Source organism: Pseudopodoces humilis, chromosome 7, assembly GCF_049639895.1.
Source record: "Pseudopodoces humilis isolate 2021_Gansu_Grassland_sample_001 chromosome 7, ASM4963989v1, whole genome shotgun sequence".
Lineage (NCBI taxonomy): Eukaryota > Metazoa > Chordata > Aves > Passeriformes > Paridae > Pseudopodoces > Pseudopodoces humilis.
This window is the reverse complement of record NC_142206.1, coordinates 31,609,940-31,626,151: the sequence shown is the minus strand read 5'-3', so window position 1 is coordinate 31,626,151 and position 16,212 is coordinate 31,609,940. Positions and strand designations below refer to the sequence as shown.

Sequence of the window (16,212 nt, the reverse complement as noted above, 5' to 3'; positions counted from 1 at the left end):
ATAACTAGAACTTTATTAATCTTATCTCTAATAAGAAGCTCTTAGGCAAACACTACAGAAGTACCTTTGTTTTCCATTCAAAGCAAACCACATTTCCTTATATACAAATTTATCAACAGGTTTGCTCTGATATAAATTGATTAATTTATACATAGATATTTTTCCAATAGAGCTTAAATTTCAGTGGTAGTGAATTAAGAGAAATATAAAACTTTTATAAACATTATTGATTTACAATCATTTGAGTTCCAGTGTCTTTACAGTTCTACTCCATGGTAGCAGGCACAGTATGTGGTTATTGTTAAAAGTTTATCTACAGCACAAACTGCACAATGCGACTGGTAAAATGAATATTCTTTCTCATTTTCAGGAATCATTTGTGTGGAAGATGTACCAAGAAAGATGTTGGGATTTTTTCCCAGCAGGTGACTGCTTCCGAAAACAGTATGAGGATCAACTTGGCTAATATCACAAAAGAAATGATTTATTCATGAACTGCTAAGATCCAGTATACAAAAAAAAAAAAGAAAAAAAGAAAAAAAAAAAAAACCTGTTCTTTTCATGGCGTAATTTCACAGCTTGTATTTGCTTTAAATGTCTCCAAACTTCAAGACACACATAAAATTTGACACTATTTCAGAGGCTTTTTGTACCTACCAAATATGAAACAGGTGTTTTGTTGGAATTTTAATTAGCAAAAACTATACCAGATTACTTTAAGCCTTCCAGTTCAAACATGGCCTAAAATTATAACAACTTTTTAACCACATCATTAATCTGGTGTTTGGCAGTACAGTTGAAAGGGCTAAAAGGCATCTAAATTGCACATCTGACATTGAAGAACTTGAACATCAGAGACTGTACCTCAGAAAAAATAATTCAACTAACTGCTGCCCTGTTTTTCCCCACAGTATTTGCTAGTGAATGTATTACGATACAGTTTGAAAAGCTTTAAGCAGTTAAAAATAAATCATTTTCAAACACTTCGTCAACCTTGAAACATTAAAGTGCCTTAAAATCTCTGTAGACATAGCTATGCAAACTTTTTGTTAGTGTTCTAGAGGAACAGACCCATTAACTGTATTGCTTTTCTGTCTTTCTGTATCAAATTGCACTTGAAGTTTGTTTATATACTACCTTCAATAACAGCTTATCAGATGCTGCTGTTAAAAGACATACACTGTATCAAAATGAACAAAATTTAAAACTTAGGCCAAAATAAAACAATGCTCTACAGTCACTTGCAAGTAGAAGTTGTTAGGATTATGCTTTTTTTTTTCCTTCTAATAAAAACTGCCCACTGCAATAAAGTATTACAAATAAAATATAACCGTTGCTGTCATCTTTCCCATTTTCTACAATATAGCGTTTTGTGACAATGGTAACTAAAAACACATATATTCATTGTTCATCCACAGCTTTATTTTAGGAACTACATAGAGCAAGTACAAGCTGAAATAAATGTTTTCTTTCTGCACTGTAGCTGGCTTCTTTAGCAAAGAAAACTCTAAATACATCACAAACTTTAAACCTTTCTAATAATATCATTAGTCTTCAACAATTTTCAATCTTATAAAAATTAATTTTACTTGCACAAACTTTTAAGTGCCAGCAAAGAAAAACAGGCATTTGGCATACAGAGAAAGGAAATAACAAGGAGATAAAGAAAGATTCAAGTTTCTACATAATGTTTGCTATATTCAGTTATTCATATGAGGAAATCTGAGCTTCAGGCAATCATGCTGTCCAGCCAATCTTCAAGCTCTTCTTCAGTAACATCTTTAGATGCACTTTGCTGCTGCTGTGATGATGTGCACTTCTCTTCAGGCATATCTACTTTTAAAGGCTCTAGAGAAGAGAAAACAAGAGTGAAAATCTGGAAAAAATTTCATACTACCTCTGTCCTGCATAGTTTTGCTTTTTATGCACAACTGACTGAGTTTAAACACAACCTCTCCTTCTTGAAGAAGAGCAAGTAATATTCCAAAAAGAGTTTCCATGCCAAACTTAATTTTGTAAAATAATGCTAGTAGTTTGAAGGTAGCATTTAGGAGAAGCCATCAGAAATATCTGTCAATTCTTCTGTACACTGGTAGTACAGTGAACTAAAGGCTGATGAAGTTACATGAATACTTTATCTTCCCTGCAATAAAATTCCCTAACAGTACACTTTTTTAAAAAAATTAAATCTTCACTAAATCATAAGCCCCATGCTGTTTTGCAGAAGAATTTCACTTAATGCTTAAAGTGAACTGACAATGGTGAAACTTCAGGTTACTGAGGAGTTAAAACTGAAAATGAGCAAATGGGTCGGAACACAGCCCCAGATAAATGAAACGCAGTGTGACAGAGATGATGATGCAGAGCATCACAGAGCAGCACAGTTGACTGGCTAATCAAAAATTCAAAAACATCACCAAAACAGAGAGCAATGGAAATTAATAAGGTCATACTGGGGAGAAAACTTACCATTTTCCTTATAATCCATTTCCAAATCTTTCTCAGTTGATATGCTGCAGGATAATGTACCTGACACAGATCTATCTTCTGTATTAATGGGAGCCTCTAGATTCAGGAGAAGATCTAGTTCTTCATCCAAATGGTCAGTGTCTTGATTTGATAGTGGATGGATTCTTTGAAATGATTCTCTTGCATTTGCCATAGAGCCATTTTTATTCACAGGTTCTGATGGAGCAACAGAATTACCAACAGGATGGGAGACCAACCCGGTTTCGCTTTGAGCCAGAGACTGTCGAAACAGCTTCTCTCTCTTCTTCCCATCTTCAAAGATTTTAGATTTCATCTGTGGGATCTCTAGAGGTGTTGATGCCTAGGAGTACAAGAAAGGACTTGAACCCTTATAATGATCTACCTATTATTACTATTCTGTCTAATTTGGATTATAATTCATACTTCCTATATTTGATCACTTAAGAAGGTACATTTGAGCAGAATCAAATTCAGAAGTAAAAGTAAACTAAAGTTATCTTGATACTTTTACAAAAGCAAATGCAAAATATGAGCTCCTTTTATCCCTTATTACAGAATATGAGATTGTATATTAACACTGCTACTGAGAGAATCATAGAATGGGTTGGTTTGGAAGGGACCTTAAAGATTACCTATTCTAAACTGCCTGCCACAGGCAGAGAACTTTCCACTAATCTAGATTGTTCAAAGCCTCATCCAACCTGGCACTGAACACTTCCAGCAATAGGGAGTCCATACTCTCTCTAGGAAAGCTGTTTCAGTGCCTCACCACCCCTACAGTCACGAACTTCTTGAAATCAAATCTAAACCAACCCTCCCTCAGTTTAAAGCTATTTCCTTTGTCCTATCTATACATGCCCTTGTGAAGGCCCCTCTCCAGCTCTGCTCTGTGGGCCTGCTTAAGGTACTGGAAGGTGCTGTAAGGTCTCCCTAGTGAATTCTGTTCTCCAGCCTGCCTCAACTCAACAAGAGCCCCAGCTCAGCCTGTCTTCAAAGGAGAGGTGCTGCAGCTCTCTGATCAACTTTGTGGCCTTTCTCTGCACTCATTCCAATAGGTCCATGTCTTTCTTGTACTGGGGACTCCAGAGCTGGATGCAGCTCTCCAGGGCATCTCACAAGGGCAGAGCAGACAGCAAGAGTCACCTCCGTCAACCTGATGGTCAGGTTTCCTTTGAAACATGGCCCACATTGCTGAGTCATGTTGAGCTTTTCATTCACAAACACCCCCAAAGTCCTTCTCCCTATGGTTAGTCTTAATTCTTCAGGAAGGGCCATAATTCTCCTTGCTTGGACAAATGGTACCTGATACCTGATTTCAAATCTAATATGCTGTACATCCAGACATTTTGTTTAAGGCCAAATAAGTACACAAAATGTTTCAATAGTGGGGTATCCTGCATTACATGCCACTTGACACACCAGTCTAAATGAATGCATTTACTTATATAATACATTCTACTTCTGTTTGAAGGCTAATCATTCTTGCACACATTATTTCTCCTAAAATATTTGCATTTTCTTGTGAAATTTCACAGCATTACCTGCACAAGGTCAGCAGCTACATTCAGCCTCAGATGTAGAGGCAATTCCTGAAGGGCCTGGACCAAAGACTGGCAGTCAACAGAAAGTGCAGAGAACTGAAACACAATTCAACACATAGTACACTTGTGAAAAAAACCAAAACAACCAACCAAACACAAAAACATCCACCAATAAAAACCATCATAATTTTAATCTATTACAGTCACCTGTCACATACATTCAAGAAATCTAATGAAATACACAAATTAATATTTTAAAATACACTATTATTAAGCAGCTTGGCTAAATAACAACACATAAAAAATTAGAATGCAAATAATCACTTAAGGTTAAAAAACAAGGTATAAATAGAATGCTCCTTAGACAATAGCTTGAAATTCCAAAGTAGAAAATATTTCAGGAAGTTGACAATGGCATAAGAAGCTTTTCCAACTGAAACATCTTTTGAACGGTGAAGCTTTCATGCAGAGTGAAATGCGATTCTTTAGTGAGTTGCTACTATTTCCTAAGCAATCATCCTGTGTAGCTCCTGTGTAGCTAAATTTAATGCAACAGAGGCCTTTTCATACTTTCCCATCTTTTTAAATGTTTTGATACTTCCAAAAGCAACAAAGTACATAGTCATAAACACTTCTAAAATGACACTGGAGAAAGATATGCTACTGCTGCTAAATGAGAACTTATTACTGTGACAGGTATTGAAGTGGCCTTTTCTCTTGACCCTTTTTTAAAAACAAAATTACATAAAATGGACCAGGAATATTTGTGGTTTCTAGAGGACAGACCAGATTTCAGTAGTTTTAAAGGAAGATTTCAAGCTCAGAGTACAGCAGAACATTCTGAGCACATTCACCATGGGTAAACTGGCAAAGATAAATCTGATATCCATCACATATTTTAAAATCTGACAACTAAATGCTTAAGTTCAGCCTATACTCTCAGTCTATATTTTCATGGAAGTAGAGAAGTTGTTTCCAAATCTCACTTGGAGGGACAAAAATGTGTCCCTCTCAATATGATGTAGACTGGCACAGACATTTAGAATAAATACTCATAAATTAGGAGAGTTTTGTGACATATCATAAGAGATTTGTCAAAGAAATTCATACTGCTTCCAAAAGCCAGTCAACACCTTTTAACAGGCTTTTAACAGGCTTTTAGCACCTGCACATGAAACAAGAATGAACATCAAAGACATAGTGTGTTCTGACAATATATTTACAAAACTAAAGTAAATTAAAAAAGGAAACAATGCAGTTGATTTAACAGTTTCTTGTATCCAAATTCAAGTTCTGGTATCCAGTAATGAGAATAAAAGGACTAAAAAAAACCTGATGTAAGAATTGTTATTCTGTACTAAGAATTTTATTTTACAATGAATTAGTGATCACCATCAAAGATGATTCACTGGTGCAAGTAACCTCACAAAGTCTCCAGCAAATAATTCTTGTTGCCCAGCAATGAACTAGATGTTCAGAAAATTCAGTTATTTTGACAGATAATCATGTTCAAATGTAGCTTCTGCACAGTTGTAAAGGACAAGGAAATTGTATTAATCTGGTAACAGAAAAAATTCTAAAAAGCATAGTTGAATAACAAATATTGAAGTGCATTTTAGAAGACGTGTGTATACTTGCAAAAATGTTAATGTGAATGAACATTGCAAATGAAGGTAAAAAAGTGGTGTTAGGGAAGAGGAGAAAATATTGAGGATAAAAGAGGAATTTTGAGAAATAACATAATAGAATATAAATTTGATATCTAAGTACAAACTTCTATAAAAGTGGCATTCTAATAAAAAGCAAAGGGATCAAAGCAGTATTTAATAAATTATGAACACTTCATGGCACACAGCATTATTTGCTAAAAAAAATAGTAGAGGCATACTTTGTTGCTGAAATTGCCATTTTTTACTGAAAAATCCAAATGACTAATAACTTTGCTTTTTCAATTGCAGACCATGATATGAAACATTTTTATTGCATTTTATCGAAATGCAATGGAGTGAATGCAGATTAACTTTTTGTGAAAATGAAAGACAACATTCTTAATAAACTGAAATTTAGTTATTGTTGATATTGAAACTGTGACATTTCCATTCCACATTTGAAACTGATGCTTTGCCACTGTTTTCTACAAAAGACAGAGAATGAGAAACATCTAATAATTCTATAATTAATTTTATATCTTTTCTGCTTTATTCTGTTTCCTCATAACCAATTTACTTTCATTTAAAATTCTCTAATCCTGTACATAATGTGTTGACAGGCAAAGAACTAGAAACAGGTGAGTTAAGAGGCAAAAGCCAGGACTTTGGAAAATGGTATCTAGGAAGAAAATTAGACTTGGATCTGGCTTTCAGTGAAAAGAAAGATGGGTCCAAGATGGGAAACAAAAAGTAGATATCGGCTGAAGATCAGAGACAATTTGAAAAATTAGATAATGCTATAAAACCATCTTGGACAGGATTCTGTATTAAAATAAGAAATCAAAGGAAGGGTAATGGTGACATGCTGCTTCAGCCTGCACGCAATGGCTTTAGCCATTCAGGAATTAATTACTGTGTTCTAATCACCTAAATGCTATAATGAAAATACTCTGAGCAAATTATGAAGAAATTAATATTTGGGATACTGACACCATCCTGCACACTAGGAATGGAAGAAGTGATAAGAAAAAATAGAAAGCCTGTGTTCCACTGAAGAAACAGGTGGTGGTTTAGACAAATGCTGCATTTGGATTTATTTCCTCACTTTAATTTGACTTTGCAACTCTAAAGTACCTTTAAATACCACTTCCCAGGGAATAATTATTGTAATATTTTAGAAAATAAATAGCAAATCTTTAAAATTTGAATACATGTGGATGTTAGGAGAAACACTCAAGCAGAGCTCCACAGGAATTTTAAGAAAAGCCTGGAAGACAAAAGCATATATTTTGCAAAAATGTCGGCAACTTGGATGAGAAAGACAGCTCCAGAGACTGAGACACTTTAAGGTATCCCGATAGAGAAAACAGGAGACTCCTATTGCTGCGCTCCTTTTTATTCAAGCATGAAGACTTCATATACAAAAAATCTAGTTGGTGCCCTAATTATTTAGAGCATGAAGTTTCAACCAGAGGATATGAACTGTTAATCTGAAGGAACCAGAATGCTTCCCAGCCCAATATATGAATATACTCCTACAGGTTTTGTTATAGTAATTCTATTAAACACTTTTCTCTTGAATACAGTTGAAAAAGGAAGGCTGAATTCCTATGTCAGTGAAGCAAAGAGACAGCCTCTTATTTTTTCTTCACTGGAGGGCTTTCTTATTCTTTCCTCCCAGCATTACTTAAAAACCGAGCCCACGGCTTTGATTAGTCTTTAGCAGAAAAAAAAGGACAAGGCCCAAGGACAGGAGCCCCCAGCATTAGAGAGAAGTTAATAAAAATATACAGAACAAAGAGTGCTATTATTCCATTAACAATTTGTTGCTGAAGGCACAACTGCCTAAATATTCTGTCCCAGATGATTATCTATATAAAATCATTTGAATGATAATTCTGTTACCTGCTTATGGCATAGATTTTCTTTATCCCATTCCTTCTCGTCAGCAAATCGAAACTGTGTAAAGGAATCTCCTAAGGAAAAGAAATAAAAAATATATTTATTTTAAAAAAGAATAAAAAGTTTTCATTGAAGTTCCAAACCCTAAAGAAGTAAATTCAAGAAATAAGTCTCACCTCTTCAATTAATTTTCAATTAATATTAATGCTGCTTGTATTCAAAATAATAAACTTATTTATGCCAAACTTCTATAAGACTTTAACTGCTTATTGCAAAACAGCATTAAAAAGGGGCAATGAAAACAAAACTGAATGATGAGTTGTCAGGTGCCATGCCAACATGCAAGATTTTCATTCAAAATTCCAATTTGGACAACATATTAGGAATACACACAGTATTCACAGAGTGAATTTCTTATGAACAGCTTTGGAAGTTCTGTAAATAGAATTTTTTCTATTCTAACCAACATGCAAATATTTCTAAAAATTAATTATAAATATTCTTTTAAACCACTTTGTATAAGCCAAATAAAGACTTTCTGTTGTCTGGTAGCTATATTCTTGCTCTTCCTTGAACTATTCCCTCCTCCAGCACATCATAAAAAAAAGGTACTGAACCCCAAATTCCAGTTCATATGCAAAAAGGACTGAATTAAAAGAAACCCTTAAATAGGACTAATTAAGTTAAATACATAATTGCAGTATCTTTTAACCTACCACATTCTTTCAAGCCAGTAGAAACTTTTTCATACTATAAGGGATACTGGATTATCATTTTGCTTGAAATGCAGTATTTTTATTGCAGCATCATGCTATGTTACAAAATACAGACCTACAAATTTATTTACTGAAAAACACATACAAGAAATCCTGTAACTCAAAAAAAAAAAAAATTGGTAAGGTCTGACAGAGAAAACATGAAAGATTAGGGTTGCAAGATGATGGCCAAAGGTAGAGTAAGAGAAGGCTGTTTCTCCTTAGACTGCAATTTGAGGATAAATAACTGTTTCAGGAGTTCTAGTAGGGAAAATAAAAAATGAAAAAAAAAAAAAAAAGCCAAGCATAATTATTACATGAAGGAGATGAAATTTTATCCTGAGGACTAGAGTGTTTCTAGGTTGATCAAGGGTCTGGAAAGTCTCTCTTTTGACAAAAGGCTGAGGGAGCTGGGCTTGTTCAGCCTCAAGAAGAGATGACTGAAAGGGGACCTCATCACTGTCCGTAGGTATCTGAAGGGAGGGTGTCAAGAGGCTCTCCTTGGTGGTGCCAAGCAGTAGGACAAGAGGCAATGAGTAGAAACTGGTGCACAGGAAGTTACACCAAAACATAAGGAAGAACTTCATTCCTGTGAGCACTGGAGCAGGTCATTCAGAGAGGCTGTGGAGTTTCCCTCACTGGAGATATTCAAGAACCATGTGGACACAACCCTCTGCCATGTGCTCTAGGGTGACCCTGCTTGAGCAGGGAGGTTGGGCCAGATGACCCACTGTGGTCACTTTCAACCTGACCCGCTATGTGATCACCTGCAAGTCACCGTGATTTATTTCAGCAGTTGGTTGAGAAGCAACAGCTCTCTCTAAAAGAGAATGAATGCCCTAGAGGAAGTTTTTGATGGTTATACCAACAACTGATCATCTAGCTTTCATTTTGCTCTTGACATCCTAATTGCCATTCATACCTTTGATGATTCCTGAATCATGCCCTTAATCCTTCAGACAAAATCTGAATATATAATTTGCCTTCCCCAAAATGGCTTCTTTTACATTGTCTGCCTGTGTCAAAATGTAGGAGAGTGAAACCTTTCAGCAGTTTTACTCAACAGCACAAGCATCATCTGGCTTCTGTTTTGCAAACAAAATGAATAAGCAGCAAAATGGCATAGCAATTGGCATATTTCTTTGCCAAATAATGAGAAACGAGAGATCTAATCATCCTTCAGGTGGAATTTAAAATGTATTGGCCATGAATTTTAAAAAATTTTTAGTCTCTAAAGTGAACTTCTAGTTCATTGCATTTCATGCAGTCATTGGGTATGCAAATATAGTAACAATGAGTACCTGGTACGTCCATCATTGTCATTTTCAGGACCACTACAGCAAGAAAGTGACCTTCTCAGCTGAATATCTGTATAATTATTTAAGGCCATTATTATGTCCAGCTTGAATATGCATTTCTCTGTTTTCAATTGCTTTATCCAACACGGCTCAGCACTATTGTGCTGATATACAACCTTGCCTGATCAGCTATGTTTTGGTTTATATTCACTGTCTTCAGAGATTACTATTTAGAAAACAGCCATTATCAAACAGTACAAGTGACAATAATTAAAAATAAGCACTGAAATTGGCAATTAGATATCTAATAAGGTGGCAAATTTTACAAATGTGCAATTCATACAATACAAACACCAGGTTCCATGCTTTTTCTAGGGATGCTCAGCAGTGTGGAAAAATGAGACCCTATATTTTTATGCATCTATCTGCAGACGCAAACACTTAAGCACTCACAGTTGTCTTACTACTGACAAAAGCACCTCCCCCTTCATTGCACAAGAGGAACTAAGTGCCCGTGTTTCAAAATATAGGGATTACTGCTAATACATAACTAATTCTGAAAACCAAAGAAATAAAAATATTAGTTTCCTAATTTCAAAATGGGTATGAAAATGTGAAAATTAATGTTTTAACAGCTCATATTTTAAAGGGTCTGTTAAGTTACATTTGCAAGTAAGTCCTACCAAAAACAAAATGATGCTCAAAGTTATCTTACTACTAGAACAAAGGCATAGGTACTTTCTTGGTACCACAAGACTGCTCTAGTTATTGCTCACACTGCATCAAGGAGGAAATAGGTTTCTCTATGCTTATAAAAGAGTAAAATTAAACTAAAGGATTAGTTAAATGCTTTCAGTATCTGATATTGATCAGATGTAAGCTAGCTAAATCGACCTACTTCATTTGGAGAATCCACTGGGATCACGAACTGGTTTATGATTGTCCACACTCACAACATTGGTAATCAGAGATACTCAGTTTGATATTGTATTGTTGAATTAAAGAGTATGACTTAAACTGTAGTTTAATTAGGCTCTTTTAGTAAGTTAACAAAGCATGCCTTTCAAATGGAAAAGCATAACTAAAATTCACAGTAGTGTATTTAATGCAAATTAGGTCAATGAGAATGTTAGTCTAACCAATTATCTTTTCACAAGTTCCTTTACCTTGAAAATAACCTCTTTTTATGCCATGAATAGTAATCAAACCCTTTGCAGTAACTCTTGAGTTTCTTTCAACATAAAAACTGATTTTTCTTCTTGAGGATAATTTTTATATTACCTACAAGTATAATTTGGCTTTCAAATACAAAGTAGCTTAAAATAATGCATTCAAGTAAAGCTTACACATGGTCTTTGGTAACACTTATGATAAACCAATATTAAACAATATTGTTTATTGTTTAAAACGTTAAATTATTATGAAAATGGCAGAACTAAACCACCATGCTTTCCTACTACTCAAATATATAATAAAGCTAAATCAACTTATTAAAATAAAAGGTATCTTTCCTTTTTTTCATTATCCCAATTATCTTTTCCTACAAGTATTCATTGAATAGCAAAATCAAAACACATTCTACCTGTAATCTATATTGTCTCATTTGTGAAATTTAACACCTAAAAATAGAAAAAAATGGAAGAAAACAGTTTTCACCAGGAAAAATTCTATCAGTGGAATGATTTTGTTAAAACTCTCTCAGTCACATAAAACATTACTGAAGGCAGAGGAAAAATACTCTGTAGTCTCAGAGATGAAACTGGAGGATGAGAATAGCAAGGAATTAACATGATCCTTCTAAGATTGCCATGACTGTAAAAAGTGCTGCAAGTGCAAATATAATACTCTAAACCCACTTTTTGATCATAATCTCTCTTTTAGCCCCCTTTGGGTACTGAAAGGTTCTATAAGGTTTCCCCAGAGTTTTCTCTTCCTTGGGCTGAAATCCCCCAACTCTTTCAGCTTGTCTCCATAGGATACTGACAGCAAGGATATTTGTAGCTTGCCCTGCAAACTATAAAGGATATTTGTGATCAGATTTAAAAAGAACAATATTCTAAATTATTTCCCTGGCACAACTATACAGCATTATCAGTCACATTTTAAAATAAAAACATCTGACCAAAGAGAAGGATTATTTGACCAAGGCTAAATGATGTCTTCAAAATTTAAAATGTGTAACAGAGAAAGGAGTGAGAAGGAAGAATCTTTGGAAACCAGTGCTGGTTCTGGAACAAAGAGTGTCTGTTCAGGAAGAATAGAACTAATTTAACACATAAAGGAACTGCAGCCTGTGGAAATCAAAGACAGATACCAATTTTTTTCTCAAATGAGAAACAGGGTGAAGCCAACAAATGCCAAAATACACAATGGTTCAAAAAGAAAACAAACAAAAACCACACACAAAAAATCCCCCTCAAAACAAATCATCTTATTAAAAACTAAAGCAGAGGATAACAAGAGTCGGGAAAAGCAAACAAATAAGATTATACTGAAAGAGGTTTACAAAAAAACCTAGTACTACACTTGCTTCTTTATGAATACCAGGTGACTAAGAAATAAGACAGAAGGAACAGGAATGCCTTTAAGCTGTTAAAGCTCGAAAGAGCTAAATGACAGCTCAGGGATATTGGGAACAGTGAAACTGGGGAAGACTGCTCAATGTGTTTGATGGACAAAGTAGAAACTATCAGAAATTATTGGCATGTGAAGTTCTCCTGCGTGACCTAAGACTTCTTAAAAGAAGCAAAATATCATCCATGTAAGCAGGATCTAGTTCATTTAATTTACATGCACTTCCAAGAGCTCTCACTGACATCCCACTCCCTTTCCCGCCCAAGACTTCTGAGCAGCAAAAAGAGGAGGCTTTGTATGAATAAATAATTACCTTCAAGTAGGAAGAAAAGAGTAAATTTTCAATTTTCACATTAAAAGAAACAACTGTGCAATTCTCTGGGGTTCTAGCTGTTTAATCTCTTCCCTCAATTAAAACAGAAAAGAGGAGAAAATGAAGTAATAAAATTTGCTGATGATACCATGTGTTAGTGCAGTTGAAGGTAGGCTGTGAAGAATGACATAAGAACTCCATAAGAGGAAGAAAGTAGATTTTAAGACGGTAAATGAAGCTCAATACTGAAAATGCAAAACAGAGCAGTTCTCAAAGAAAGCTTAGAGCTAACCAACACCATTCCAAATCAAAATCAGTGCTATACAGTGTGCAAAGCAGCAAACTGTGGAATTCTTAAAAAGGCAGAAAAGAACAACACACAGAACATCATTACACCACTATCAAGTATTGCCTCAATACTGTGCAGAGTCTTGGTTTCCCAAGCACAGTCTCAAAAAATGTAACAACATTAGAAAAGGCACAGAACAAATTTTGGATCAGAAGCAATTTAGTGCCTGAAGGGAAAGGAGGGGAACCAAGGGAACACGAAAGAGATCTAAAAAGAGAAAAGGCCTAAAAGGGGCAGACGAGGAATAACTGCTCATTGTCTCTTCTCACCTGGAGGCAGCAAATTAACCCAGCAGGTAACAGACTCAAATAAAATGTGGCAAATCTTCATAACTTGAAGCTGAGTTGTGGGACTCCATGCCACCAGATGGTGCAGACAGGACAACATGCAAGGAGGGATATAGGATAACTATTTCTAAACACAAATATTGCACATCTGGCTCAGCAAGTACCTCAGACATAAACTATCAAACAGGTCAAGAAAGAATGTGAGAAATTAGCTTATAGTACATTCAGGTACTTTAGCTCAGGTGTCTCCAGATAGACCTTGGGTCTGCTTCAGTAGAATCAACCCTAAATTAAAGCAAATAGCTGGGGATTTTTACCTTTAGAGGTCTACCCTCTTGTAAATGTGCTTTCTGCAGGAAAAATACGCAGGAAAAGTGGGCAATCCACAAACTTATTTTTAGACTGTAGCTAAGAGTTCTTTCAAGTCAATGCATATTAATGTTTTCTATTTTTTTCCACATTTTCTTAAATTTATCACTATTTTTAATATGTAATTTTTTATTAATTACTTCATTACTATAGCTTTTGGAATGCTGCAAAAATGCAAAATATTAAACTAAAATGCATTGAACAAAAAGCATATTCAAAATTTCTCTCAACTACAGTAGGCTGGTTATTTGTAAGTACCAATCCCATCTGCTCCAGTATTCACTTTTTTTACTGAATAAACAATAAAGTTATATTTAAGGTTAAAGTTACTGATTTCCCCATAGGTAAGCTTAAATTTTCATTAAGTTTAAGCTAGTCACCTTAAATATTTACATTTTTCCTGATGCTTTATGACATTTTCTAGTGTCATTTTTTACAGGCCACTAATTTATAACATACTTAGTGATTTTTAAATGTCACTGCAGCTAGCTTGCAATATTACACAAAGTATATAAATCCACAGAGCATACTGTTTTTTGAGCAGTATCGTTCAAGTAGGCTGGAAAAAAAAAAAAGGAAAAGATTGCTGCATAACTTAATAATAAAAATGAAGTTTAATTACTGCATAAACACACAAGATCAATTAAATTTGTGATTCTTCCTAGGGTTAGGGACAGAAACTCCTTTGGGTAAAAGGGAGAGAACTCACATATTTTGATAAACCTGGATCCAGCAGAGTAAAACGTAGCTTAACAAAAATTTCTGATCTGCATAGACTGACAATTCAAGGGAACTAATAATCTGGCCCTTTGTGAAGACCCTGTTTTCTCCAACACCATATAAGCAACTAATGTCAGCCCAGCCCATGTTCATATCAGGAAGCAAAGCTGAAATTCAACAGTGGAAGAAAAGAAGAAATGGCAAGGTTCCCACCTACAAAGAAAGATTTGCATAATGTCAAACTGCAGAACTCAAAAGAGGAATCCATTTGCATTTGCTGGCTCAAGGTGCTCATATATTCTGGCTTGTGAGGAGAGACATCATGAAAGAAGAAGAATCCAAGAGGAACAACATTCAATCAGAATGAAAGAGAGTCATCCCAAAAGATCCCTGGTTTGCCCTGCCTATTTACAGGAACCACTGTGTGGCACAACAGAGAACAGCCACTGAAGGATGAGGAAGAGAGGAGAGGAATGCACTCCTATGCAGTCTAGTAAGCAAAATTATTGCCTTGAGACCTTGGGGCAGACAGTACCTCTAAGCTCACACAACCACTTTAAAGCAAAATGACAGCTTGGGTAAACAGTTTAGTTTTATACTGAAGTGAGCTTAAAGCTGAAACAGCACCCTTCATTGATGCTTTAGGCTGTACAGCTTGCAAATAATTCATCATCCTACCCTGCTAAGGTTTGATATTTTGAGTAGCTAAAAAATATATCCCATAACAGACAACATAAACTTCTGCTGTTCATTAGGGAGGTTTTAATTTTTTCTAAAGTACACACAAAGACCGATTTTTACAGTGTTTCCAAATCCAAAGTAAAATATGTGTTTCACAAACACAATAAAACTACTACTGTTGTTTAGATACCTCATGCCATGCTAGCTGCAAGAAAGAATAACAGAAACTGCATGTTAATAGGTTTTGCTGAGTTACTTCACTGGCCTAGGTTCTTTACCTTGTCCTATTTAAGAAAAGTTCCTCACAATTATTCTTTATTAGGATATTGTTCATTATACCTCCTGTGTGAACAGTACATAAAAACATACTGCTGTATCGTATCCAGAAGTGAGAGCATCATTGGACCATTGGACCATTTATTCTTGCAGTAACAGAACTAATAGAACTTCCTATCTGTCACGCAGTTAGATACAAACTGCTCTTAGGTAGCCAAGATTAATTGCATTGCATAAATTTATGCTAGGATTACTACTGTTTTCTGTAAGCAGGATGTCAGAATATTTGTTCTGAAAGCTTCAAAATTCATTGCACAGCCTACTTGTCCAGAAAATACAGGAATATATAAAATAAGTCCACTTTATTCCACACTGTACCTCCATTCACAAAAAATCTATTTTTAGGAAAAGAATGCCCAAACTCCCATGACGCTAATCTTTGAGGAAACAAATGAACAAACTTAATAAATACTTTGTTTTAACCAGCTTGATAGTTTTAATTACAATAATAACCACTAATTGACACTATTAGAGAAAAAAAAATCTCAGATCTGCAATCATTATGTGCCACACTAACACTGGAAAACTTCTCTTTCTCTATCCCTCTTATCTCCAATTTTATAGCAGACAAATTATAGACGTTTATAATAGATTTGACAGTTGAACATTCAAACTTCCATTTTAAGCATTTAAAACCAGTCTTAATTTTGAATGGTGAGTACACATGTTATTTGACAACTCTCACATTATTAGAATTTCAAAGCAGAAGAAAAATCTAGCTTTTTCTTAGTGCTACAGTTTGATTCCTTATTCTTTGACAGAACATTTACAACAAAGAATATAATTATATGATTAATAAATATTCTTTACGATGCTGTTCTGACTATTTTTAATATCATCACATCCAAATTAGTACTATCCTTCCCTAAAGCATAATTCACTATTCATGTAGGTGGTACATTATGCTATGTCTATGGGACTATCTTTCAAAAGTATTCATAAATTATA

General features: G+C 34.8%; 2 protein-coding genes across 8 annotated transcripts in view; one reads left to right on the top strand and one right to left on the bottom strand.

Moving 5' to 3' along the window:
* Window positions 1-1,330, top strand: part of RYR3 (ryanodine receptor 3) — a 200,892-nt gene extending 199,562 nt beyond the window's left edge. For all 7 annotated transcript variants that reach the window (XM_088057565.1, XM_014249772.2, XM_088057564.1 and 4 more), the window contains one exon: window positions 371-1,330. In XM_088057565.1, the coding sequence (XP_087913691.1) occupies window positions 371-466 (96 nt within the window). In that variant the 3' untranslated portion in view covers window positions 467-1,330. The remainder of the gene's footprint in view (window positions 1-370) is intronic.
* A 70-nt stretch (window positions 1,331-1,400) lies between these two features.
* The window catches only part of AVEN (apoptosis and caspase activation inhibitor), an 88,027-nt gene continuing 73,215 nt past the window's right edge, over window positions 1,401-16,212 (bottom strand). Inside the window, exons 3-6 of the mRNA XM_088058062.1 lie at window positions 7,586-7,656; window positions 4,032-4,127; window positions 2,470-2,830; window positions 1,401-1,848 (exon numbers count right to left, since the gene is read on the bottom strand). Of these exons, the coding sequence (XP_087914188.1) occupies window positions 1,730-1,848; window positions 2,470-2,830; window positions 4,032-4,127; window positions 7,586-7,656 (647 nt within the window). The 3' untranslated portion in view covers window positions 1,401-1,729. The remainder of the gene's footprint in view (window positions 1,849-2,469; window positions 2,831-4,031; window positions 4,128-7,585; window positions 7,657-16,212) is intronic.